The sequence below is a fragment of the Dermacentor variabilis genome, chromosome 10 (genome assembly GCF_050947875.1).
Source record: "Dermacentor variabilis isolate Ectoservices chromosome 10, ASM5094787v1, whole genome shotgun sequence".
NCBI lineage: Eukaryota > Metazoa > Arthropoda > Arachnida > Ixodida > Ixodidae > Dermacentor > Dermacentor variabilis.
The window spans coordinates 49078685-49101421 of NC_134577.1; the positions used below are offsets into that span (position 1 = coordinate 49078685).

Below are 22737 nucleotides of genomic sequence, written 5' to 3' on the forward strand. Positions count from 1 at the left end.
ATTCGGGGTGCCATGTAGAATAGTTATCGCACCACGAGCGGCAGAACCACGGTAGAAGCCCACGCTAACCAGCAGCGAGGATTTTCATGACGTTCACGAAGAATGCACGACCTGAAGTCTGCAGGATATTGGGAACAACAAGGCCTATTCTCGCTAAGGAATTCATTTATAAAAGCATGAACTACAAGATGCTCACACTTTCACGCTATATACAGACGGGGGGGAAAAAAAGAAAGCACCGTTTCGCCTCCACCGGCAGCCAGTTTCAGCAAGTATGGAACGCACAGCGGCACCACGTCGATGAGTTCAAAGTTCTTCCATCACAAGTAATGCCAAAACAACAAACAACGCCACGGCTCGAAACGGGAAAGAAGTTCCATCGGCTCGTACGCCGGAGAAGGCGAGTCACGCGACGCTTTTGTCACGCCACCGACGCCTGGAGGGCGCCGGTCAACCGTCGTTCGACTGTCCACCGTCGCCACCACCGCAGCAGAACAGGGCCGCGTATGCCCGCCGGTAGTCCCGGCTCATGGCCACGTAAACGAGCGGGTTGATGCAGGGCGCCGCGTAGAACAGGCCGTGCACAACGAGCGGCGGCGTCTGGTTGAGTCCGACGCTGATCAGCAGCGGCAGGTAGCAGATGCAGAAGGAGCACAAGATGGCGCCCAGCACCCCGAGCAGCTGACGCTCGCGACCGCGTCCCGCGCAGATCGAGTTCGAGCGCGTCGGCTGCATCGGCTCCCGGCTCAAGTCTGGGGCGCTGGTCGAAGGCTGCAACGCTATGGACCTGCAAGCGTGCGCGCCGGAAAAAGAATTCCGCTGTCACCTAATATAGAATACGTAATTTTCGAACTCGAAAAACTTCGAAGCGCAATAGGGCGTAATGCCGCACAAAACGCCCCTGACGCACCTTCGTTTTCGGCATTAGCTTTGTTATAGGGCGGAACTCTGGCGAAAACCTCGGTGTTGCACCATTAGCTGATCCAAGAGTGCACGAAAGGCACATTCTTGCATGTGCCTTAGGAATAAGTAGGAGTGTTTTATTTTGCTAATGCAATAACACTGATGATTGTTACATTATTTCTGCGAGCACCTCTATGGATACAATCCTGAATTAACAATTACGTATTAACCAGCACGCGAAAGCGTGTACAATAGATTGCGGGAATGTGGACAGATTGGCAGTGTAGTGGCACCAAACGCACATGTTCGGCGCCCTCGAAAGCATGGCTATAAATACCGATTCGGTAGCTACTGCCACTTGTAGTCTACATGGCGTGCGTCGTAAAATGCGGTACGTTGTTACCGCATGATAAACTTGGTGACTGCATAAACTGCCTTGTTCTTTAACCGAACCAGCGCAAGAGACGTGACTCGGCGAGTGGCAAGCGCTGACGCGTTTAAAGGGGGACTAAAGGCAAATACTAAGTCGACGTGGAATGTTTGAATACCATTCCAGAAACCTCGCAGCGCTTGCTTCGTGCCAAGGAAATATATTTTACGAGAAAATTGCATCCGAAGTGTCCGTATACCTTTATCGCAATTCAAATCTCCCGCCACCCAACCGGTGGAGTGGTGACGTTGCATACGCCATCACCACCTTTTGATCCCTCACGGGTTGCAGAATCAAGCGTCTTTCCTTTCTCTAGATCACTATCGTCATCATCAGGCGGCGGTACCGAGCCAGGACAGAGTGGCGAATTCGCCGCTGCAGCTGCTCTTCGGTCAAGCGGCGTAGACCGTTCGGGCATCCCGCGACATCACGTGGAAGTTGAATTCTCTGCTACTTGCAGTTTGTGGGGAGTTCGCGAGCCAGCAAAACCAGCGCAGCACTGCGCGATAACTATTGAAAGGCGAAAGCGCGGGCGGCGCGGAGTCGAGCGAAAACGAAACCTTTCGACCGCCCGCGTCGTTGTCGGGGTTATTTCAATGAGTTCTTTTTTCTAGAAGTGCAATATGTACTGTAGAAATAGCATTTTATTTCGTCCTATATTACAGTACAAGGATGTTTTGTGCAACGAGTGGTTGAGTACTAGTCAGATAATTTAACTGAGGAGTGTTTTCGTCATCGGGCAAGCACACCCTTAAGCGAAATTACACCCTTTTGCCACACAACGATAATCATCTGTCGTGCCCGGTACTTCCCAGTAATGAACGGCAAGCGCGTTATCAGCATGACGACAGGAAAGTAGAGGGGGCGGCGTTTTCAAGAAAGGACACGCAAGCAAGGCAGATGACGATTATCGTTGTGTGGCATCATATATACACCCCAAAGGGTGTACCTTTGTCTAAGAGTGTACTTGAATGCTCCGGGGGAGTCTCTAATCATGTCTTGCATTTACCTCTATTTCTCGATAATTAATGCTCTGTTCGCGATAATATTGACACGTGCACTTGTCTTTATCGGGCGACACGTTTCACCGCCTAACAAATGTTATCGCACAGCGCAGGACGCGCTTGCATGTGTCGGAAGTTTCTGGAATGTTAGCGATGGTTCCATCCGCTGTCTGTTGTCGCCGAACCTCGTGTAATCTGATTGCATGCATGCGGGGCGCGAATGGCGTAGAACTTTGTGGAAGGCATGCGGGTGCCAGCGATTGCTCTGGAATATTCGACGACTGATCTATAAAAGCCGACGCGCTTGACCCGCTGATCAGATTTCGACGACCGCCGATCGTGTTCGCCGCTCTTTGAGTGTAGCCTGTTTTTGAGGGCTCGCCCAATAAAACGCTCGTTTCATTAATCACAGTTTTGCTGCCTTCTTAAACGTCACTACCACGTGACAATATTGACGCCTTAGAGATTATCGTGGACTGACCTGTCACTTTAACTTGACTTATTATTTGCCTTCAGTGTCCATTTCAAGTCCACTGCGCATGCTTACAGTTCTTTTTTTTTTTTTTTTTGCAGTTGTTGCGTTTCGCCTGCGACACGTGGTTTTGCCGGCGCGACTGCGGCGGGGCGGCAGACATTTTGGCCCGATCGTCGTCGCCGCAACGCTCCCCGCCAGGTGTTTCCAGGCGCGACTGCGGCGATGCGACCGCATAGGGATCATCCTCTCATTACAGTCATTGTGCTCGACCGGCAGCGCTACAACAGGGTGCTACGAGATCGTGCTCGACATGGTGCTACGGCAGCGCTACGACAGGGTGCTACGAGATCGTGCTCGACATGGTGCTACGGCATCGCTACGACAGTGTGCGTCACCATTAGCCCATTGTACATTCACGTGCTCGTCTTTTGAGGGGTTCCTTCTTGCCCTCAACTGCGAGAGTATAAAAACAGCTGCCCCCGGACGCCAAAAGGAGGGCTCCGATTTCTTCTGTTGAGTAAAGTGCTCTCCCGTCTCTCTACTTCGGTCAACCTGACCGCCAACTCTTTGCGATGTTAAAATAAACAAGTTGTTTTGTTGTTACCAGTCGACTCATGCTTTGCCGGGACCTTCGGATGCTTCCAGTTGTACCCCACGCCGCCAGGCCAACGCTACCCTTGGGGCTTGCGACCCAGGTACAACCACGGGCGTCAGCGCCGAGTTCCCAACAGATCGTACCAGCGGTGCGATCCAAACACAGTGGAGAGTCACTTGTCAAGTCACTGTAAGATTTATTAACGCTCGGGCAGATTTAACAGAACAGGAGCACCTTGATAAAAACTGAAAATGGTGAAAGAAAGAAAGAAAGGAAGGAAGGAAGGAAAGAAGGAAGGAAGAAAGCAATAAATAGCTCAAAAACGGAAGATAGTCAGAATGTAACGCTAACAATGAAAGAGAGAGAAAGCAAATCATTTTGTTGTTCTGGTTGTCGTCGTTGTTTTTGAGCAGCTAAGCAGAACATCGCAAGGTGTTGGCCCCACAGGTGCTGCTCGCAGTAACTTCTCAATTCACGTTTACGTACTTAAAATACATCATTGAAATGAATGTTGGCTATTTCTTTTTAAAGGTAAGTCGACAGTTCTGACTAGGCCCTTAATCCTCTACAAGCCCTCATTGTAGGGACCAATGCGAAAGACGGGACTAGCAAGCAAGTGGCAATCACATATTTAAGGTGCTTACAATTCCCAAGAGCTGGAAGTCAACTGTCTGCCACTCGCTTATCGCGTCTTTCGCGCTGTTTCTTGCAGCGACGTTGCCTTATAACTATAGCTCGGATTCACACCTTAGCGCTCCCCACAAGGCAGTATATACAAGGTCGTGCCTCCGCAGTAAACTTAACGGAGAGATATCTTAGAACGACTGAAAGCTGAGCTAGTTGGTAAGGATTCATTACGCATAACAAAGATGACGCGTGCAGACAGGGCACGAAAGCTGAGCTAGTTGGTAAGGATTCATTCTTAATGGACAATGCATAAAAGTGGACAATGCATAAAGTGGACAATGCATAAAAAAGGTGAGGCGTGCAGACAGGACACAAGAGAAGAGAAGTGGACAACTTGTGTTGTCCACTTCTCTTGTGTGTTGTCTGCACGCCTCACCTTTTTTATGCATTGTCCACTTTATGCATTGTCCACTTTTATGCATTGTCCATTAAGAATGAATCCTTACCAACTAGCTCAGCTTTCTGTTGTTCTAAGATATCACTCCGGATCCATTATGCATAAAGAAGGTGAGGCGTGCAGACAGGACACAAGAGAAGCGGACAACTCGTGTTGTCCACTTGTGTCCTGTCTGCACGCCTCACCTTTATATTTATTTTTTTGCATAAGGAGTGATATCACAGGGTGCAATTACACACTCACTGCAGCGTCCCCAGGTGCGAGGTGAGCCTCCGGCGAGAGTGGCGCAGCGCCATGAAGAGCCGCGGGTAGCAGGCGGCGAACAGCAACAGCGGCAGCAGCGCCGAGCCCAGGTACAGCACGGGCCGGTACACGAGGCTGGGCATCACCGTGCAGCTCTCGAGCCGCTCGTCCCAGCCCAGGCTGGCGCCGGGCACCGACAGCGCCGCGGGGAGCAGCAGCGCCGCCGGCAGAACCCAGCAGAGGGCCGCCAGCAGGAGGCAGCTGCCGGGGCTGAAGATGCGGGCGTAGGACCTCGGCCGCACCACGCTCGTGTACCGGTTGAGCGTGATGAGCTGGATGCTGGCCAGCGAGCTGCCCACGGCGACGTGGCGCATCAGGGCGGCCGCGACGCAGAGCCGGTCACCGTGCGACCAGCCGCCTGCTCGAACCGGTGGCCGAAGGTCGATGTAGTGCAGAAATGGAGAGGCAGTAGGTGCATAACAGGTGAACGGAGGAAATAAAATGGGAGGAACCAGTAACGGTTCGGTTCGCTATACACTGCACGGGAAAAGAACGTGCGCGAGGGTTGAGGGGTTAAGGAATACAGGAAAAGAGATTTAAAAAAAAAGAAAGAGTGGTTTGAAGGGGTAGTAATTGCGGGCGGGATGCGAAGAGACGCGCAACGCAATCACAATCTGTCAAGGGTGTCGCGTTGTCTTCGAAAAGCGCAACACCGCTATTAAAAGCCATGCAGTGTGGAAGCCGGTCACAATCGACGTTCCAGAAAAACTCTATTTTGAATGTGGATATAATTATCCGGCTCATCGAGCACGATGGAAAGCATTTGTCTCTGCGCAGGTAATGGACGAACCTCGCATACGTGATCGCGATGAATAGCTGAGTACATTGTGTATCGGCAACTGAACAGCCAATTATTTAAGTTACACATCCATATTGGAGCACGAAAAGAAAACATAAGTATAAAGAAATCTGTCCGGCTTGCGCTAAACTAAACAGTTTAGCGCAAGCCGCTAAACTGTTTAGTTTAGCGGCTTGCTAAATTAGCTAAACTAAATCGAGCCCTCCCAAAAGCTAGCAAGAAAAAGAAAGAAAAGCCCGTTGTTCTGAATCCTTAGGTACGTTCGAGAATCGGGGACATCGGTACCCGGTTCAAAAGCCTAGACAGAGCCGGGCATCGATCCTTCGTTATGCCAATACGGTAGAAGCATGAGTAAGTAAGCTGGCGGAGTACTTCATGGGGGATTTTCATGAAGTACTCGGGTCGACTCACTCGCGAGTCCTGACGCACCACGTCCGACAAAATCAACAACGCGCTATACACCCGTGCTCTGCACACGGTGCCTCATCATGGCACTCGTGCATATCCCAGCCAGACTGTGACAAAAACTCCCGAAACTCGGGAAACACCTCGAAGCGTACAACGTGCACCCAGGACCTTCGGAATAACCACATAGCTGCTTTATTGCGTTTCCCCTTACAAAAATCGGTTTGACCTTTGAGTCACTGATCATGAGTCACCTATCAGTCACCCCTGTCACCTATCTGTAGTCTCGACCTTTCTGTATACTAAGTCCGCAGAATGTCTGCAGACACCGTGCGGACTGCAAGTAGACTTGTCTGTAATATGCGTGCCCAGTGAGTGTGTGTGTAAATATATATATGTATCTATATATACATACATATTCTGAACCATGACATATTTTATAATTACGGTTGAATACTTTTGACCTTTCAGTCACCCATGAGTCACCCACCAGTCACCTCCACGTAGACCTAGTCTGCAGAATGTCTGCAGACACCGTGCGGACTGCAAGTAGACTTGTCTGTAATATGCGTGCCCAGCGAGTGTGTGTGTGTGTGTGTAGATGTATATCTATATATAAACGCATATATATACATATTCTGAACCATGACACATTTTATAATTACGGTTCAATAGGTCCGACCTTTTAGTCACCCTTGAGTCACCCACCAGTCACCTCCACGTAGACCTAGTTTGCAGAATGTCTGCAGACACCGTGCGGACTGCAAGTATATCTCTTGTGAACTTTCATTTCACACTACGCTTTAGACTTAAAAATATATATTTATGACTAAGTGAACAAAGCAGGCGAGCAGACATGGTCCTCTTCCGATTTCGTGTCGCAGCGTGCTCGGGCGAAATGTGCTTTTGCGGAACTAAACGGCATACGGAATTATCTCGTCAGCTGCATCTATAGCGGCACTGAAGAATGGATATTGCTTTCGGTCTACAGGCCGTTGCTGACGTAAATGGCTGTTTTTTTTTCCTCTTCTTTCGTTTCCTTCCAATCGGTTATGGTCTTCCGCATCTCTTCGTCCATGCATATGCTGTGTGCCGCGTCAAGTTCTCAGATGACAAACACGTGACCCATCTCTCGTTACAGGTCCGCAACCTTGGCATTCGCATCCGGCGCAAGGTGCATTCCTACACGACACGCGCCAGTGCGTCACAGACTATCCTACCCGTGTTGTCCCCAATGGCACGTTTGCATCCGATCCTCCTGGGGCATACCGTGTTCGATATCTTGCTCATGTCTCTCGCCGACAGCGTCCAGATAAAGAGGATTTCGCCCCGCCGCCTTGCACTACCTCAACTGTATACCGCATACATCCGACAAATACTCCGACGGTTTTAGTCCTGTGACTAACAAGTGGTCCGTTTATCGTTTCAGGTCTCCACTCTTTGTCTTCGTATCTGGCGCACGCGTGGGATGTTAATTCCTGCGCGCGCCCATAAACGTAACGGACTTTCTTGATTACCTTACACTGGGGAGCTAAATAACATCCACTGCAGATCATCCTGCGGCAGACCGTGCATCCACAAAACTCTGTCTTCGGACTGCTGCTTCCGAAGGTTTCATTCTGTAGCAAAAGTATTTCGCCTGCACGACCGGCTGTGAGTGAGTGAGTGAGTGAGTGAGTGAGTGAGTGAGTGAGTGAACTTTATTGCAGGTCCGGCGAGGACGCGAACTCGTTACGCACCCGGCTAGGCTAGTCCCACGTCGGGAGCGGGAGGTCTAGCCTACTGGCCCGGTCGCGGGCACGCCGGACAGCCAGGATTTGCTTGTCTAAAGCGGGGCTACGCAGAAGCGAGTCCCACAACTCCTTGATGGACTTGGGGTATGCCGACCCGCACTCCCACAGCATGTGTGCTAGGGTGGAGGTCAGACGACGTATGTGTGTAGTTGCCGTGCGCTCTGTAATTCGGACAGTGCTACCGCATTTCTTGATTGTGTACGATGGGTTGGGCCCCGTTCTTACCGTGGCGATCAGACGGGGCCCGAACTTCGCTGAAATGCGGTGCATTTCCAATTCATACGTTAAAATTCGGTGGCGTATCTCATATATAATGTGTGTGTGTGTGTGTGTGTGTGTGTGTGTGTGTGTGTGTGTGTGTGTGTGTGTGTGTGTGTGTGTGTGTGTGTGTGTGTGTGTGTGTGTGTGTGACTTGCACAGTTCGGAAGCGTATTCGATGGTTAAGGGGCGATGCTCGCGAATCATTTCGTGGCCACTCGGGTACGTTTGCATCGAACTGTAATAACGAACGGCTGAATGGCTTACGCAGAAACACGAGTTCATATTACTAGTACGTTTGGCTATATTTGGTTTCACCTACATTCGGCAAGTGTGATATCACGACCAATACGCGGCCAACGCGACATAGCATTGACGTACACAACACAAATCACACGGTGTGAATGAATAATACCATGTTCGCCAACAAAGTTCCAGATTATAGCTTGTGGTGGTGATTAAATCACCACTCGTTGCCTTTGAAAAGCGCCTGGGAGCATGGTGGCGCATAAGCTTGTTATATTTACGTTTCTGCTGTCTCCTAGTTATTAAATACTTACATAATACCAGTACAATCATCTGCCTGGCGGCGGAAAAGCGTATGCACGATTCCTAATACAGGTGCAACGCGGTGTGTTTTTGTAACTTTTGAGTCACCCATCATATGTTCATTGGACAATGACATATCTCACACGCCTGTCTGTTCTGCTGTATGTTCACAGAGTAAAGCACCCATTCCAATACTAGTTATTCAGCGCAAAAGCACGCGGTTTGCGACAGCTACAAATTGGCTTTACCGAAAACATTGGTGAAATTTTTCAAGACCCGGGCCACGGACGGTACAAGTATTCTAGAGATTTCGGCCGGTGCAAAGATTTCTTTTTCTCGATTAGATTCGTTCCTCATCGTTCACCGTTGACTGACAGAACCCGGTGATAAGTGGTGCGGGCAACAGCTCGGACGCCTGACGGAGTGCGAAAGGGTACTACGTCTTCGCCTGGTCAAGTACTGACATGATCCCTGCGTTATCCTTTTTTTTTTTTTGTATGAGCGTTGCAATTTAGTAGCGCATAACTGATCGAGCTAGTTAATGTTGAAGCATCACCTCGCGTCTCTTGTTCCAGTCTCGCAGTTAAACGCTCGCGCTACCGCACAAGACGAAGCGTTGCAGTGCTCCTTTAATTAACCGGCCGGTGAACTAGGTTCTATGGCTAAGCCTCTTTATCAAACTAGCAGCTCCTTCGACCTCTCCGGCGACGCCCACCCCAGCGAACAGGGCGCAACAATGCGCCCACGAGATTCGAGAAGTAATCGGCTGCGCGATCGTTGTCGTTCGTGTCCCGACGGGGCGTCCCTAGAACGCGGCGCTCATCCATCCACCTTCACGGCGACTTGGGGGTCCTGTTTTTTTTTCCCAGAAACGGCGACAAAGCACGGGTGCCGGGTGTATACGCGTCGGAGAATGGCAGCAGAAAGTGGGGGGGGGGGGGGGGGTAGAAGTGGAGGGTTGGACTGTACGCGTGCGCGGCACTGGTTGACGCGCTCTTTCTCGTCTTGTGTATGACAACCCGTTAAAAATTTTTCAATGGTCGGAAAAGAATTGTCGAAGTGCGCACACACTTCGGACCCCAACTTCGTCCGTAAGCACCGAGACCTTTGGAGTGCCGTATTCAGGGGTCGCCGACCCGACCGCTCCGCGACCAAACGCACCTCTCCGCGTCAGAGAGGTGCATCCACTGTGCCTTGACCCGTGGCACAGCTGCGCTATTGCTTCGACACTGTGTTTCCTGCACTTCTCTCTTTATTTTTTTACCTCGCCAGCGTGAGACAGGTTGGAAACCACGAAGGTATTAGTCGCGAAACGGGCTTTCTTGGAAGGAATAACACCACCGGGTATCCTTGAAGCACACGTTTCTCGCCCCCCCCCCCCACCCCCTACGAGGATCGCACTTTTAAAAAGTACGAAGATTGAGAAGCACAAAATATTTCAACTAGTTTCTAAAGTCGTGTCGCAGTGCCAAACCGGGCGTCATCGGCGTTATCGTGCCGTCATGACACGAGCACGAAATTTGCTGACGTCGTGTAGAAACACGGGTATACAGTGTAAGATGACGAGCCGTAGCTGGTTCGTCGAAACAAGTATCATAGTAAGTCAATCAGAGCACCCCGATATGTCGTGCTTTCGGTTCGCAAACTGTCACTGATTAGATGCAAGCAAGGTACACTGTAAATGTCACTTCGCACAAACCCGTCGCTCACGTATACACGAAAACAAGCCGCGCATTGTATCGCATCCGCAGCTTCGTCAGAGCCGACATATCACTGCACAGATTTCATCTAAAACAAGTATCTGGGAATTTGTTTCAGCAGAAATAAAGGGGTGGGGTGGGGGGGGTGTAAATGGTAGGGCAGAGCGCAGAACGTTAGCAGATGGACTGAAGCGTATAGTGGGCCCACGCACAAGTGCAAGCGACTTATTAGAGAGCTTTAGTTTAGGGGACGCAAGAGACTTGCGTACGCAATTACTAGGGGCGACAGCACTGCGCATGCGCAGTGCTGTCGCCCCTAGTTCTTGCGTACGCAAGTCTCTTGCGTCCCCTAAACTAAAGCTCTCTATTGTGTTTCCGCGAGACCACTCTTTACTTAGAAGGAAAGTGTTTGTGTAGGTGGGGTAGCAAGTAGAATCAGGGTGAACGGCGCGCCGCCTTTGGCGCCCGTTCACCCAAACCTCGCCCCGTTCAACCTCATCCTCATTGCCCATTATGCGCGTTGTGGCCGACTTCACAGACTCTGCCGCACATGAAAAGTGGCACTCGGGTGGAGGAGCCATTGCCAGCAGTTCTTGCAAGGCTGCGGGTTCGCCTGCAGGATGCAACACTCAGCCTCCCTGACTCTGAGGATGTATGCAGTCGTAACAGAGGATATGCATCCATGAAAGAGGACATGCAGTCATAGCAGGATATGCGTGATTCCAGAACACGCGTGAATGTCGGCCGTTGCCCGTTATATCTGCATTCACGGAATGGGTGTCTGAGCATCTGGTACCTGAGCTAATTAATATTCATTTGTTAAGCAACTGTTCTAATCTGACCTCTCATGTGATACCTCCGGGTACGGTTTTTAGGAAAATAAAGCGAAATATGAAAAAAGGCAAAGCAATAAATAAATAAAATACAAGATTCCCGCACTTTCGGTTTAATTTCACTACCAATGTTAACCGTGTAGTAATAACATTTGACTGTGCGCAACACACACACACACACACACATATATATATATATATATAATATCATTGCGTGCATGCGTCTGTTCAATGCAGAATTCCAAACGCCTACTGTAATTTGTTTACACAACGCTCGATTAAGATCGTTAGAAGCTTTCAACGCATTCGTAGTTCGTGAAATACACAGGTAAAGAAGGCATTGAAGACCTATAATGGCTATAGCGCACCAACACATTTACCCGCCACACTGCAAAATAGTTTACTCTTAAAAGTGAGTAAGGATTTAAATCGGCCTATAACTCACACTCTTGTATACCCTTTTTTGGTATAAGGGTATGTTATAAACCGATTTACACATTTTATTCAATTTTATGTGCGCAAACTATTTTACAGTGCAGGTCACGGTTTCGATTCCCATCCGCGGACAACCGACAGGGAAAAGTGAGTACAAATTGTGTAGGAAGGCCGGAAATGCGATGAATTTGAGGCAATTCACCGAGGGCTGAAGCAAGGATGCTTTCCATTGCTGTCCACGCTTTGTGTTAAGCGCATATGAAAGACGATTTGGAAACAGTGAATGATCTTTTGATTAATCGTAAATCCGTAATGGGGCAACGCGTGCAACGGGAGTTCCTTGGGCTGCTATATACGGACGACGTAGCGCTACTGTGTCCACATGCGCTATGTGGACAAAACCAAGAACCAACTTGCGGTTTTTTTTTTTTTTAGCTGTGTGCCTGTTCTATAGCTGATACCTGTTGATACTAATTTCGCCTTATCGTGAAACACTCTTGCCCAAACTATAATTTCCACCAACAGTGTATAGAGACAGCGTTTTTTTTTTCTTTTTTTTTTTAACGCGAGTTTCACACCGAGCATGGTTCACGTTAGATTATATACCGACATGCGAAACAACTGCAGCTAATACCCGAAACCTTCTCTCTCAGCTCAGGTTGAGAACCTGCGCGTTACGGAAAGCGCCAGTTAATGTGTGCTTCGCTTTTGGTTGGTTGTGTGCATACGCGTGGGAGAAAAAAACACACACACACACAACAACGTGTATATATACGTCAGCAGACGCGCGGTCAGTGCCCTTGCGCGCAGTGTAAATAAAAGAAACAGTTTCCAGCGCGGAAACCGTGGGATCGCACCTCCCGTCGAGGCATCCGGCGTCGTATAATGAGTTCTCCGCGCACGCAGTCCATGTATTCTAATGAGGCGGCAGGCGGTCGAGCCGGGCACCGCGTTCCGCCAAGCTAAACGAGCAACACTGATCTGGCCGAATTTCACGGAGCGAGAAACCATAAGGTATACGTCCGTATGTGTGTTACCGTCCGATCGCTATCGGTGACCAAGTTTTTCCCCGCGCGCGGTGTCCCGCTCGACTCGTCCGAGAAGGTGCACAGATGTCCAGCGCAGCCTTTACTTTCCCGCGGTAATAAAATACGTTCGCGCGGGAAAGACACGTTCGCATCTCTGCTGGGCATCATTTAATATACTTAAAAAAAAAAGTATGTACAGTATAACGTGTGCTTACTTTCGACAGGGTCAAAGTTTCGAATAAAGAAATAAACGCACATTCGGCGATGTTCCCTCGAAGTGTGCTGCTGAAGTATGCACAGAATAACCGATCTTTGGAAGCCGCGATGGAGTTTTAATTATATGTTCTTAACGGCGTTTTTGCCCTATATATATATATATATATATATATATATATATATATATATATATATATATATATATATATATATATATACTACAGAAATTGACGTTTCAGTCTTGAACAGGTGTTAGCAGATAATCTGCGCTGACTGCGGTTAGCCGCATTCACCTGCATACAGAGACGGCGCTGACAACTCGTATATACCCGCATTCGTTAAACCGCCTGCCAAGTGCGACGCAGTCACAGCCCAGAGCAGAAACTCATTACGTTTCTTGGCAAAGTTCCTCGCGGTTCTCGCACGTCTGTTATCAGCGCACGCCACATTTATTGATAATTAAGTCACACCCGAAGCAACAACAGACAACGTTTGCCAATGGGCTGCGGACATATATGACTGATTGTATGAGGCTTGAAGCAGCTGTGTCGTTTGGTTCTCCCTCCAGGGTATACACTGGCCAGTAAGGAAGTCCATCGCGTATATAATATACGCGTAGCGTGCAAACTTGTATAGTGGCCTTGTCGGCAGTACTCTCTCTCTCTCACACACACACACATTCTCCGGAAAGGCTAATGCGTCCATGACTAAATGAACGGCAAGGAGTTGGAGGTGACACAATGATTGAGAAACACAGCCGCCCGGTGCCAGCAACTTCGTCGCCGTTGGCCGGTTCGTTCTGTGAGAATAAGAGCCCGACAAGTTTCCCGCAGCCTCTCTGAACCCGTACTCTCAGATCTACTTGCAAAACTGTGTAAGCAGGGGCCCCCTTCATTTATAAGGATTAGAGGCTAGGGGGAGGAGGGAGAGGGGAGTAAACTTGCTTTTCACAACCCTTTGTTCTGCTGTGGTTGGGGACAAAGCGTCATATATGGCAATTATCTGTAGCGATTACACTTGTGTTGTTTCCGTAACAGACACACATTCCCTAGCTATCAGGGCTGCAATATACGCGCAAGCGCCATTGAAGCGTTCCATATGCAAAACCGTAATTTCGTATCTTTGCCGTGCTAATCAAGCGGCAAACATGCGGAATAAATTGGTATTTAGTCAGTCTAATTACAGTATACTGCTTCGGAAGTGCGGAATACGCATGCGAAATATTTTCGCCCGCTCAGCTCGCTCGCGCACGATTTTACGACGCTAATGACAAGCCCGAGAATGCAAAACAAACAAAGTAAACGAAAAGAAAAAAACAACGAGGGGTTAGCTGTAAACTCTTTCGTTGGTAATGAACAACCGTGAAGAAGCATGCGACAGCGCACGATCAATGCAAGACTTCTCACCGTAGTAGAAGACGGCCGAATCCAGGGGCCCGTTGAACAGACTGAACGCCAGGTCCGCCAGGGACAGGTTGACCAGGAAGCAACTGGTCGCCCGACCGCGCAGTCGCGCGTCTCGGAGCAAGGCCCAAGCCGTGGCCAGGTTCACCACACTGCCCAGCACCGACAGGAAGGCCAGCAAGGAAAACTGCACCGGGTTCGCAGGCGCAGGCATGTTCCAACCTTTGCACTTGCACCGCGCCAGTTCAGCGCCATCGAAGCTCAGCTTGCGCCATTTTGATTTCTCTGTCGGCGGGGATATGTGTTTGTTGGCTGCAACGCTACTCCGTTCGGCGGTTTACAAAAACTTCTTGGATCGCCGTGACGCCACGTTGCATGACTCTAGCACGCTCTGCAGCTGTTCACCAAGTGCCCGAAGGCCAAAGTTCCAAATCCAGAGTTGGATGTCACGTATGCGGGAGGATATGTACGGAGATGTTTAATAAAAACGAACGGTGGAGATGCTGCGAGGAGGGCTAGGCGAAGCCTTCGTAGCCTATACGGCTTGTTTGGTCGTGCTGAAGGACTTACGAAGTTTAGTAGGTTCTTTTTGCAACGTCGCGTGGGCCACTATACTTTGCCACAGAAGCTAGGGGGTTCTTCAAGTATACTTGCAGCTATGCCGTTACAGCCTTCTGCGATTCCTTTGCTGGCTTCCTCAGCTGTACTTCCACGCTCCGTTTGCAGAGTCGAGCGGTACGTGTACGAGACGTTGCACAAACTCGGTCGCGCTCCTCCGAGTCCCGTTGCCACGCGCTCGCAGCTTCTGTGCGCTTCCGAGCTTCGGCGTTTCCCTAACCGGGCGCCCGTTGATCTCGCGCGTTCCGGTGGAATCGACCCCTGGAAACGGCGCTGGCGATACGCCGCCCCTTTCGACATGCAGCATCGCGCGCTGTATAGGAACGTCGTCGGGCGGCGGTGATGGGACCTGCATGCAGGCCTTCCTGGGACGTGTGTGGTGTGTCACGTAAGGAGATCGCGGTGGCCGGATGCTCCCGGCTTCTGCGGGCCGATTACGTTCGCCCCGGCCGTGTGACGTGGTGTCGCCGGCGCGATACCGTGGCGTCCGCTTCCCGTGGAGGGCGGCGGGAGACGCGGGTCGCGAAACCGGAAGAAAGGGCTCGCGGCTGCGACCCGTCGCGAGCGGCCGTCGATCCGCCCCGAGCCGCCGCGCGGTCGCCGAAGGTGCGGTGCCATACGATGAGTGTGCTCCCGCGTATTATAGAAACTCGGAAGCAGCACATATATATGGTAGGGCACATCACCTTTTACGTGGAACGTCGTGTTCGTTTTTATGCGAGGTCTAGCGCGTTTCTCGAAGAAAGAATGCAGCGGCGGCAGAAAAGAACAAAAGTGTGTCGAACGGAGATGTAATAAACGCGGCTTTTCATTTCTTTTTTTTTTTTTTGCCGTTCCGTGCAGATGTGTAAATGCAACCACGTATAGGACGCATCTCTGACGTATACGCTGGGCGTGACGTCGCCTGGCGACATTTAGAATGTACAATCACCGGGCTGCGATCCCTTCCCAAGTCTGTGCCACGACTGATGCCTTGACAGGAGGGGCGAGTGCGCATGCCACAGGAAAGCGGGTAGCGTCGATGCCAGGCGACTTCGAGCAATAAATATCTCGGGAGTATATACGTGCCACCTGATTGCCTCTGTACAGGGTTTCGGAAATGATTCTAGGACCATGGCCGCACGCGTCGATGGCACAGAAAACCAGGAAAGCGTTGTTGCACTACCTCAAGTCGACACGCCTTGGCGATACCGTGTATAGACTCGGTGCGAACATTTACAAGTGCGCGAAACTGTGCTCTCTCTCTCTCTCTCTGTCCCCCTCTCTCTTCATCCCTATACCTCTTCCCCCAGTGCAGGGTAGCAAACCGGACGCGCGTCTGGTTAACCTCCCTTCCTTTACCCTCTCTCTCTCTCACGTAACTTGAGCCAAACGTTAAAAATACACAAACGCTACGTAGCTGTACCGAACCAAAGCAATGTTATTTGCCGTCGCTTGGAGACACTCAGATTACTTTTTGCATTTCGCCTAATTAGACAGTCAGTCTCAATCAATTAATCAACTTCCCAGTTATTATAATTATATGAAGAGTGTCAATGAGAAAATTGCAGAGCAACATGAAAAAACTCTGTACAACTTCTTTCTGTTGCTCAATACGTGCTACATAAAATTGTTCTTTTTTTTTCGTGTGTGGAAGAAGCCCGAAAATGCACGCAAAATTGCCGCGGGACTGGCCGCTCGAGGCACTGCGTGAATTCGCGGACTTCTTTCACGCTCGGAAAAACACTTTTACGTAACACGTATTGCGCAACACAAGCTGCATCGGGAGTTCTTCATGTTGTTCTACCATTTTGTCATCTACACTTATCACCTAATTTTTATAATTGCGAAGTTGATTAACTAATTAAGGCTACTTTTCAAATTAGGCGGAATGCAAAAAAAGGTCATCTGAGTGTCTGCAAACGACGGCAAACAACATTACCTTGGTTCTGTCCATCTACGTAGCACTTGCGAATTTTTAAAGTTTGCCTCACGTTAATTGAAACACCCTGCATATTCGCTGTCCATGGTTCCAGTGGCGTCAAACGTGAGTGTAGGGAACGCGCAACAGGAGCAAATAATAATAAAAAATAAATAAATAAAAAGAAAAGAAAAACAAAAGAGCGCGCGTGTATACGTTAGCGTTAAATAATGTCTTCCGCCGAAAGTCGAATAGCGCACGGTGATGCATCGCACGTATTGCTAATACCAGGAGAAAGTGAGCCGAATTCATTAGTTGATGATATAGACGCGAGAACAACTTAATGTGGTGATGGCATAGTCGAGAGAGCATACGCACGATGTGACCAACAGCGGCATCGCTTGCATGACAGTTCGAATCTTCTTGGCAGATGCCCTCTAACAGTGAGCTAAGTATTCCTGTACTGTGGTAGCGCCCTGATAAACAGAATCATGCCGTGACTGCCCATCGCGACTTCTCAGTGGACAGATATCTCATAAACTGTCTCTGATCAGTGCCATATCAGTGTTGTTCCACCCATTAACTTCCACATTCAACTTATTAAGTTTATGTGCAAGTTTGGACGTGGGATTCTCCCCGCGTTATGTGGTGCCTGCACCAAATTATTGGGCTGTACTTACGATGCTGATGCCTTTGACGGCATTACAGTTCATGGTTGTGAGTCGTGTTATATAAAACAAATTAAATTCTGGGGGTTTTCGTGCCCAAACTACGATATGATTATGAGGCACGCGGTAGTGGGAGACTCCGGATTAATTTTGATCGCTGGGGTTATTTAACGCGCACCAAATACGTGGTATGCACGGGTGTTTTTGCATTTAACCCCCCATCGAAATGCGGCCGCCGTGGTCGGGATTCGATCCCGCTTCCTCGGGCCGAAGCCACTACGCTACCACGACGGGTATGAGTTGTGCATATATAGTGCGTGCAGTGTTTGTTTTATTATATTGTTATTTCACCTCGCTTTCTTCTTTCCTGAGTAGTGTTTGCGACTTTGGGATAGCCGGTCCTAGAGACACCTACCTTCTCGTTTTTATTATTACCACTGTAAAATAATAAACACCCTTAAAAGTGAGAAAGGGTGTAAATGTGTCTATAATTCACACCCTTAGGATGTCAGTTATATAAATCAAACCCTAAGGGTAAGGGTTATAGACCCATTTACACCCTTTTTTCACGTAAGGGTGTAAATCATTTTACAGTGTACCTTACCAGTTCACCTACCTTCTGATTTCACTTATTAATTAGTAAATCAGTTGACAGGTTTGGACTGAACCCCGTCTGGCGACGGGTTACATATTTAATAATTTACTCCAGTAGATTATCGTGTAAGTCCTTTTTATTTCTCTCCTTGTTGTTTTACTCTTGTTTTTTGTGTGATCGGAGTCATGCCAACAGCAGCCTGTTGTCTTTCAAAAAGGCTGCCTTGAAACTTGAGCTGGGTATTACGACCGAGTACCGACATCTCGCAATAGCATTGTAGAAGCGAAACTGATAACCGCCTCAGTGAGATCAGTTTCCTCATCCCATCGTATACGGTCGAGAACCCTACGTTCCAGCAAGCGCGCACGACATTTGAACGCGGCGCAAGGAAAAAAATAAATCTGAACAGGCAATCTCGGCTGTTTGAAAGACTCCGGCATGTTGGCCATTGTGTTTGACGTAGCGCTATCTTAATCTTACTTTAAACCTCCTAATCTGGCAACTGAAAGCTTTTAAAAAAGATATCTCGGGCACTTTGACGTGAGTGCTCGCCGTATACTCAAGGAAACAGCGTCCTTATAAGTACTCGTGTTGTGTACAGATCCCATACTCTGTAGCTACATTGAAGGTGTAAGCAAACACACGCTAAAAACAGAGTAAAATAGAGCCCCCCCCCCCCCCACCATCCCCCTTTCTTCTTCGCATTTTTCGTGTACATCTACCCGGCACTGGAGAATCGTTCTCCTCTAACGACAAAGACCACCACTGTCCAAGAAGATGCGAGCGAGTTGCAGCAGGCTTCAACAGAAATGCCCAGTGCTCTTCGAGAAAGGGGTCAATATGAAAACGGCTCTCCGTGCTCAGAATTTAAGGAGTCCCATCCGAGTGCCGACGTGGATTACAGGCTTTACTTTCAACAGCGTGTAGATAACGATAAGCGTATATATTATATACGTGTTTCATCTATACCCAGAGCAACGCCCCGGTGCAAGTGCGCGGCTCGCGCTCCGGCGGTCCGCGAATGAGGCCGTGTAATCTCGGCATCTCCGGAGCGCTGGCATATGCTGCACCAACGAGACGTACACAGCAAAGACGGAACTTGCTTCTTCGACGGGTACGTGTTGCAGGGCTTGTACGCGTATATCGCGATTCGCTTACCTATGCGACCCGCTGAATCTTTCACTTGTGTGGTCGCTGACTGTACCTCTTCTCACAAAGAAGAAGAAGAAGAAGAAGAAGAAGAAGGAGGAGGAGGAGGAGGAGGAGGAGGAGGAGGAGGAGGAGGAGGAGGAGGAGGAGGAGGGGGGAAATCACCCCATTCATTCGCTTAAAATTTACGCCGCCCTGGCCATACCGCAGTGCCAGTCGGCTCACGTGGGGAAAATAATCTCGCACAGACGATTCGTCGAGGCGGTAAACAGACACGGACCCGATGCGCGCCTCGCAGTAAAGCGACAACCACTCGCACGCAGCGTATTTTTGCGTATTTTTGGCGCTGCATCGACGTTCGCATTTGACGCCATTCGATGTCCGCGCTTCAGTCGGGGCTGAACAGACCGATTCCGCAACGAGTTTCACTACACCGCCTTTGCCGCAAAGCATGCCGGTAGTGTAGCGCAGTCCTGACCGGGCTTAGGCGGCAACTCTGCTAAGAACCATGTTGCGTTCGTATACCACGGATGCATGATGTAAACCTTATTCTAACACCCATGCGCGTGCTGGCCTAAGTGGGCGACCTCCTTATTCCAGGAAGCTATGGCTTTCTGCCGACAGCCTGGGTTCACCAGCTGAAGCTGGTCGTCAAGTACACCAACTTTCAGAAGACCAGTGGGAAGTTCAGCTGACGTTCCAGGGAGGAGTGATTAAAATATCTTCTGCAATATGAGCAGGATTGATGAGACGTACCGCCCGATTTCTTCCTAAATTTCACTGAAAAAAAATCCATGATGACATTCTCATCTGCCCTTTTACCTATAGAAACCGAGTACAGCAGGAAAACGCCGAGGACTATATACTGTCACCATGTCTCCTACAAGGCCCCTCTGCGTGTGCATTGCGTACGTGGTGAAATCGGTCGGATGCCGCTGTCAGACGGCGACGACTGTCAGTTTGGGTGACAGAAACTTGATTTGACAGGAAAATATCTTGAGGAGGGCCCCGCTGGCCTCTGCCGCCTGCCTGACCTGGCTAATTAATAACTTTTCTCCTGCCGTGTCGGAATGGGCGAGCTGTGCCTCCCACTGATCCATCGTATTATTGCTATTTTGCCTATGAGGGTGCTTAGTGCACTCCCATGTTACATATGTTATAGGGTAGGTACGCCACCGCACCAAGGGCAGTTGGCCCTATATGTAGCGATTGGAACACATGGCGTTTAGCATTTTTAGACGCGGGAATACCCCGGTCTGCATTTCGTCCCCGCTAAGTTGTGGGTGCGTTCAGGTGGTAACTTTTGAAAACGCGATTGTAACCTACCGTATACAGCGCGGCTCGAGATAGACGCGTTGCATAAATGAGAGGGTCTCGGGGCATGATGTTGCGATTTAAGACGGCGCCCCTTCGGACAGCGCTTCACGAAACTTTCACGAAACGGCTTCACGAAACGATTCGTCGCAGCGGTTGAGAAAGGTTAGTAGGTCACTACCCCCGCTGGCCAATCGAAACAGGGTGCCCAGGAAACTTCAGAGAGGAAGCAGCAGAAGATGACTAGCCTGAAAACTATACATTACCAAATCGCTTGAAATAATAAAGACTGTGCATTTCCCTACAGTGCCTTACCAGCTTTCCTAACGGCACTTTACTCTTTATAAAAATCGAAATACGGACGTAAAGCATACAAAATTAAAAATAAGCCTTGAAAAAATTACTCGCTCTCCCGTAATCGTGAGTAGATGTAAGCATGAAATGGCAAGCAGATTGGGTGCAGATGATACTAGCCACAATCTTAAAATGGGTGTTGTACATGTTCACAACGGCACACCTCACCACCACCACACCGCACTTCGCCATACTGCGCATGGTCCATATGGGCGCAATAGGCCGACAACGCTCTCTGCAATGCCTGTCTTTGCGAGGAGACGCTGGAACACATTCTGTGCGACTGTCCTGAATATAATGTTCAGAGACAGTCCATGGCGTCCGTTCTAGCGCACCTTGACAATAGACCATTGTCAGTTGCAACCATTTTCACATATCGCCGACTGAAGTCATCGCAGCTGAAGGCGATGAAGGGACTACTTCGGTTTATAAAGGATACGGGCTTGGACAAGCGGCTGTGACAGTGATGTCACGTACCGCACAAGAGTTACAGACTGTAACCAACGATGTGTGTGCGGTGTTATGTGCCCTCTATCTCTTCTCCCCATCTTTCATCCCCCCCCATCCCGCTCCCATGTGTAGGGTAGCAAACCGGTTAGGCAAAACTGGTAAACCTCCCTGCCTTCCTTCTCCACTTTTTCCTTCCTTCCTTCACAGACTTGTAACCTCATTGTAATTCTCGTCTCGGTCGAACAGCTATCCGTGGTGCGCCGGACGTGTCGCGGGCCTCACCGATCACTGGCGTTGAAAAGAGCACAGGCAACTCTGTCTCAGTGCCAAAAGATGACAATCAAGTGTATACTGCACTGTGTCTGCCTTTTGAAACGTCCAGTATTGGAAACGACAAATAAAAGTTCAGCGTACTATAGAATTTACAGCTTGACTGATATTGTGAACCAACATTAGGAAGAACTCGGAAGCAATATTTTTTGTAAGTTGTTTCGGAGTAACTTGAGTATGTAATGCGGTCCTGTACAAATGGGGAGGGTGGTAATCCCGTTCTCGCAACTTGCCTGGACGTTCTGCTGTGTCCTTTGGCTCAAGGTCACTTGAAGGTCGCTGGCAACGGGAGCTAAAAGTACTTTCATGCATAAAAACCGCCACACTTACACGCAATCAAATTTTTTTTAGAACATTCTTCGCGCGATGCACAAGAGGGAGCAGCACCCTTACGCTTGCGCATAACCCGCGGTCACGAGGTGAGGCGTCACTGTAAGTTTTTTTCGTTTCCTCATTCATGAATCACAGTCACTCTTTAAGAGGAAGCGTGAGCTCGGGTGCTCCTATCTAAATACATGTAAAAGGAGAATTCGTTTTTCTCGGCAACCACTGCACCAAATTTGACGAGGTTTGTTGCATTAAAAGAAAAACTTAAAATCTAGTGACTGTTGGTTTCGAATTTTTGATTTAGTTCGCCGATTTGTTATTAAAAAGTAGCAAAAATCGAAAATTTTCAGAAACCGAAACTATCAAGTTTACAATGATGTGCATGTGCAATGATGAGCAATGAAAAATGATATCAGAATTATGTGAATTGCATCTAATAGTACGTCTAAAGCGGACAAAATTGATGTTACACATGGATCTCAAAAATTTTAGTGAGATGGAAATACAACTTTTGGGGAACCATTGTGCACAACGTAACAATTTACGTAAGATATATAATGGCATATCAAATTTGTCTGCTTATAGTGGATGCCGTTTACAGAACCGTGATATCTGTAACTGACGCAGAGCTAAGAATTGATAAAATTCGTGCTTCTATTTTTCAGACTTTCGAATGTTTGAAGATCTTTTTAACAAAATTCAGGCTCTAAATCAACAGTCAATAGAATTTAACTTTCTTTCTAAAATGGAACAAATTTCGTTAAAACGGGTCCAGGGGTTATCTCAGAAAAACTTTTTTGCGTTTTTTGCGTTTTTGCG

General features: G+C 48.9%; 1 protein-coding gene across 1 annotated transcript; it reads right to left on the bottom strand.

The window, feature by feature from the left end:
- Window positions 1-147: 147 nt before the first annotated feature.
- On the bottom strand, window positions 148-15269 carry LOC142560490 (G-protein coupled receptor moody-like). Its single transcript, XM_075672642.1, has 3 exons — window positions 14217-15269; window positions 4735-5152; window positions 148-787 (listed from the first exon to the last, which is right to left on the bottom strand). Exons 1-3 carry the CDS (start codon window positions 14425-14427, stop codon window positions 451-453), a joined length of 966 nt encoding a protein of 321 aa, XP_075528757.1. The 5' UTR covers window positions 14428-15269; the 3' UTR covers window positions 148-450.
- Between the last annotated feature and the right edge of the window lie 7468 nt (window positions 15270-22737).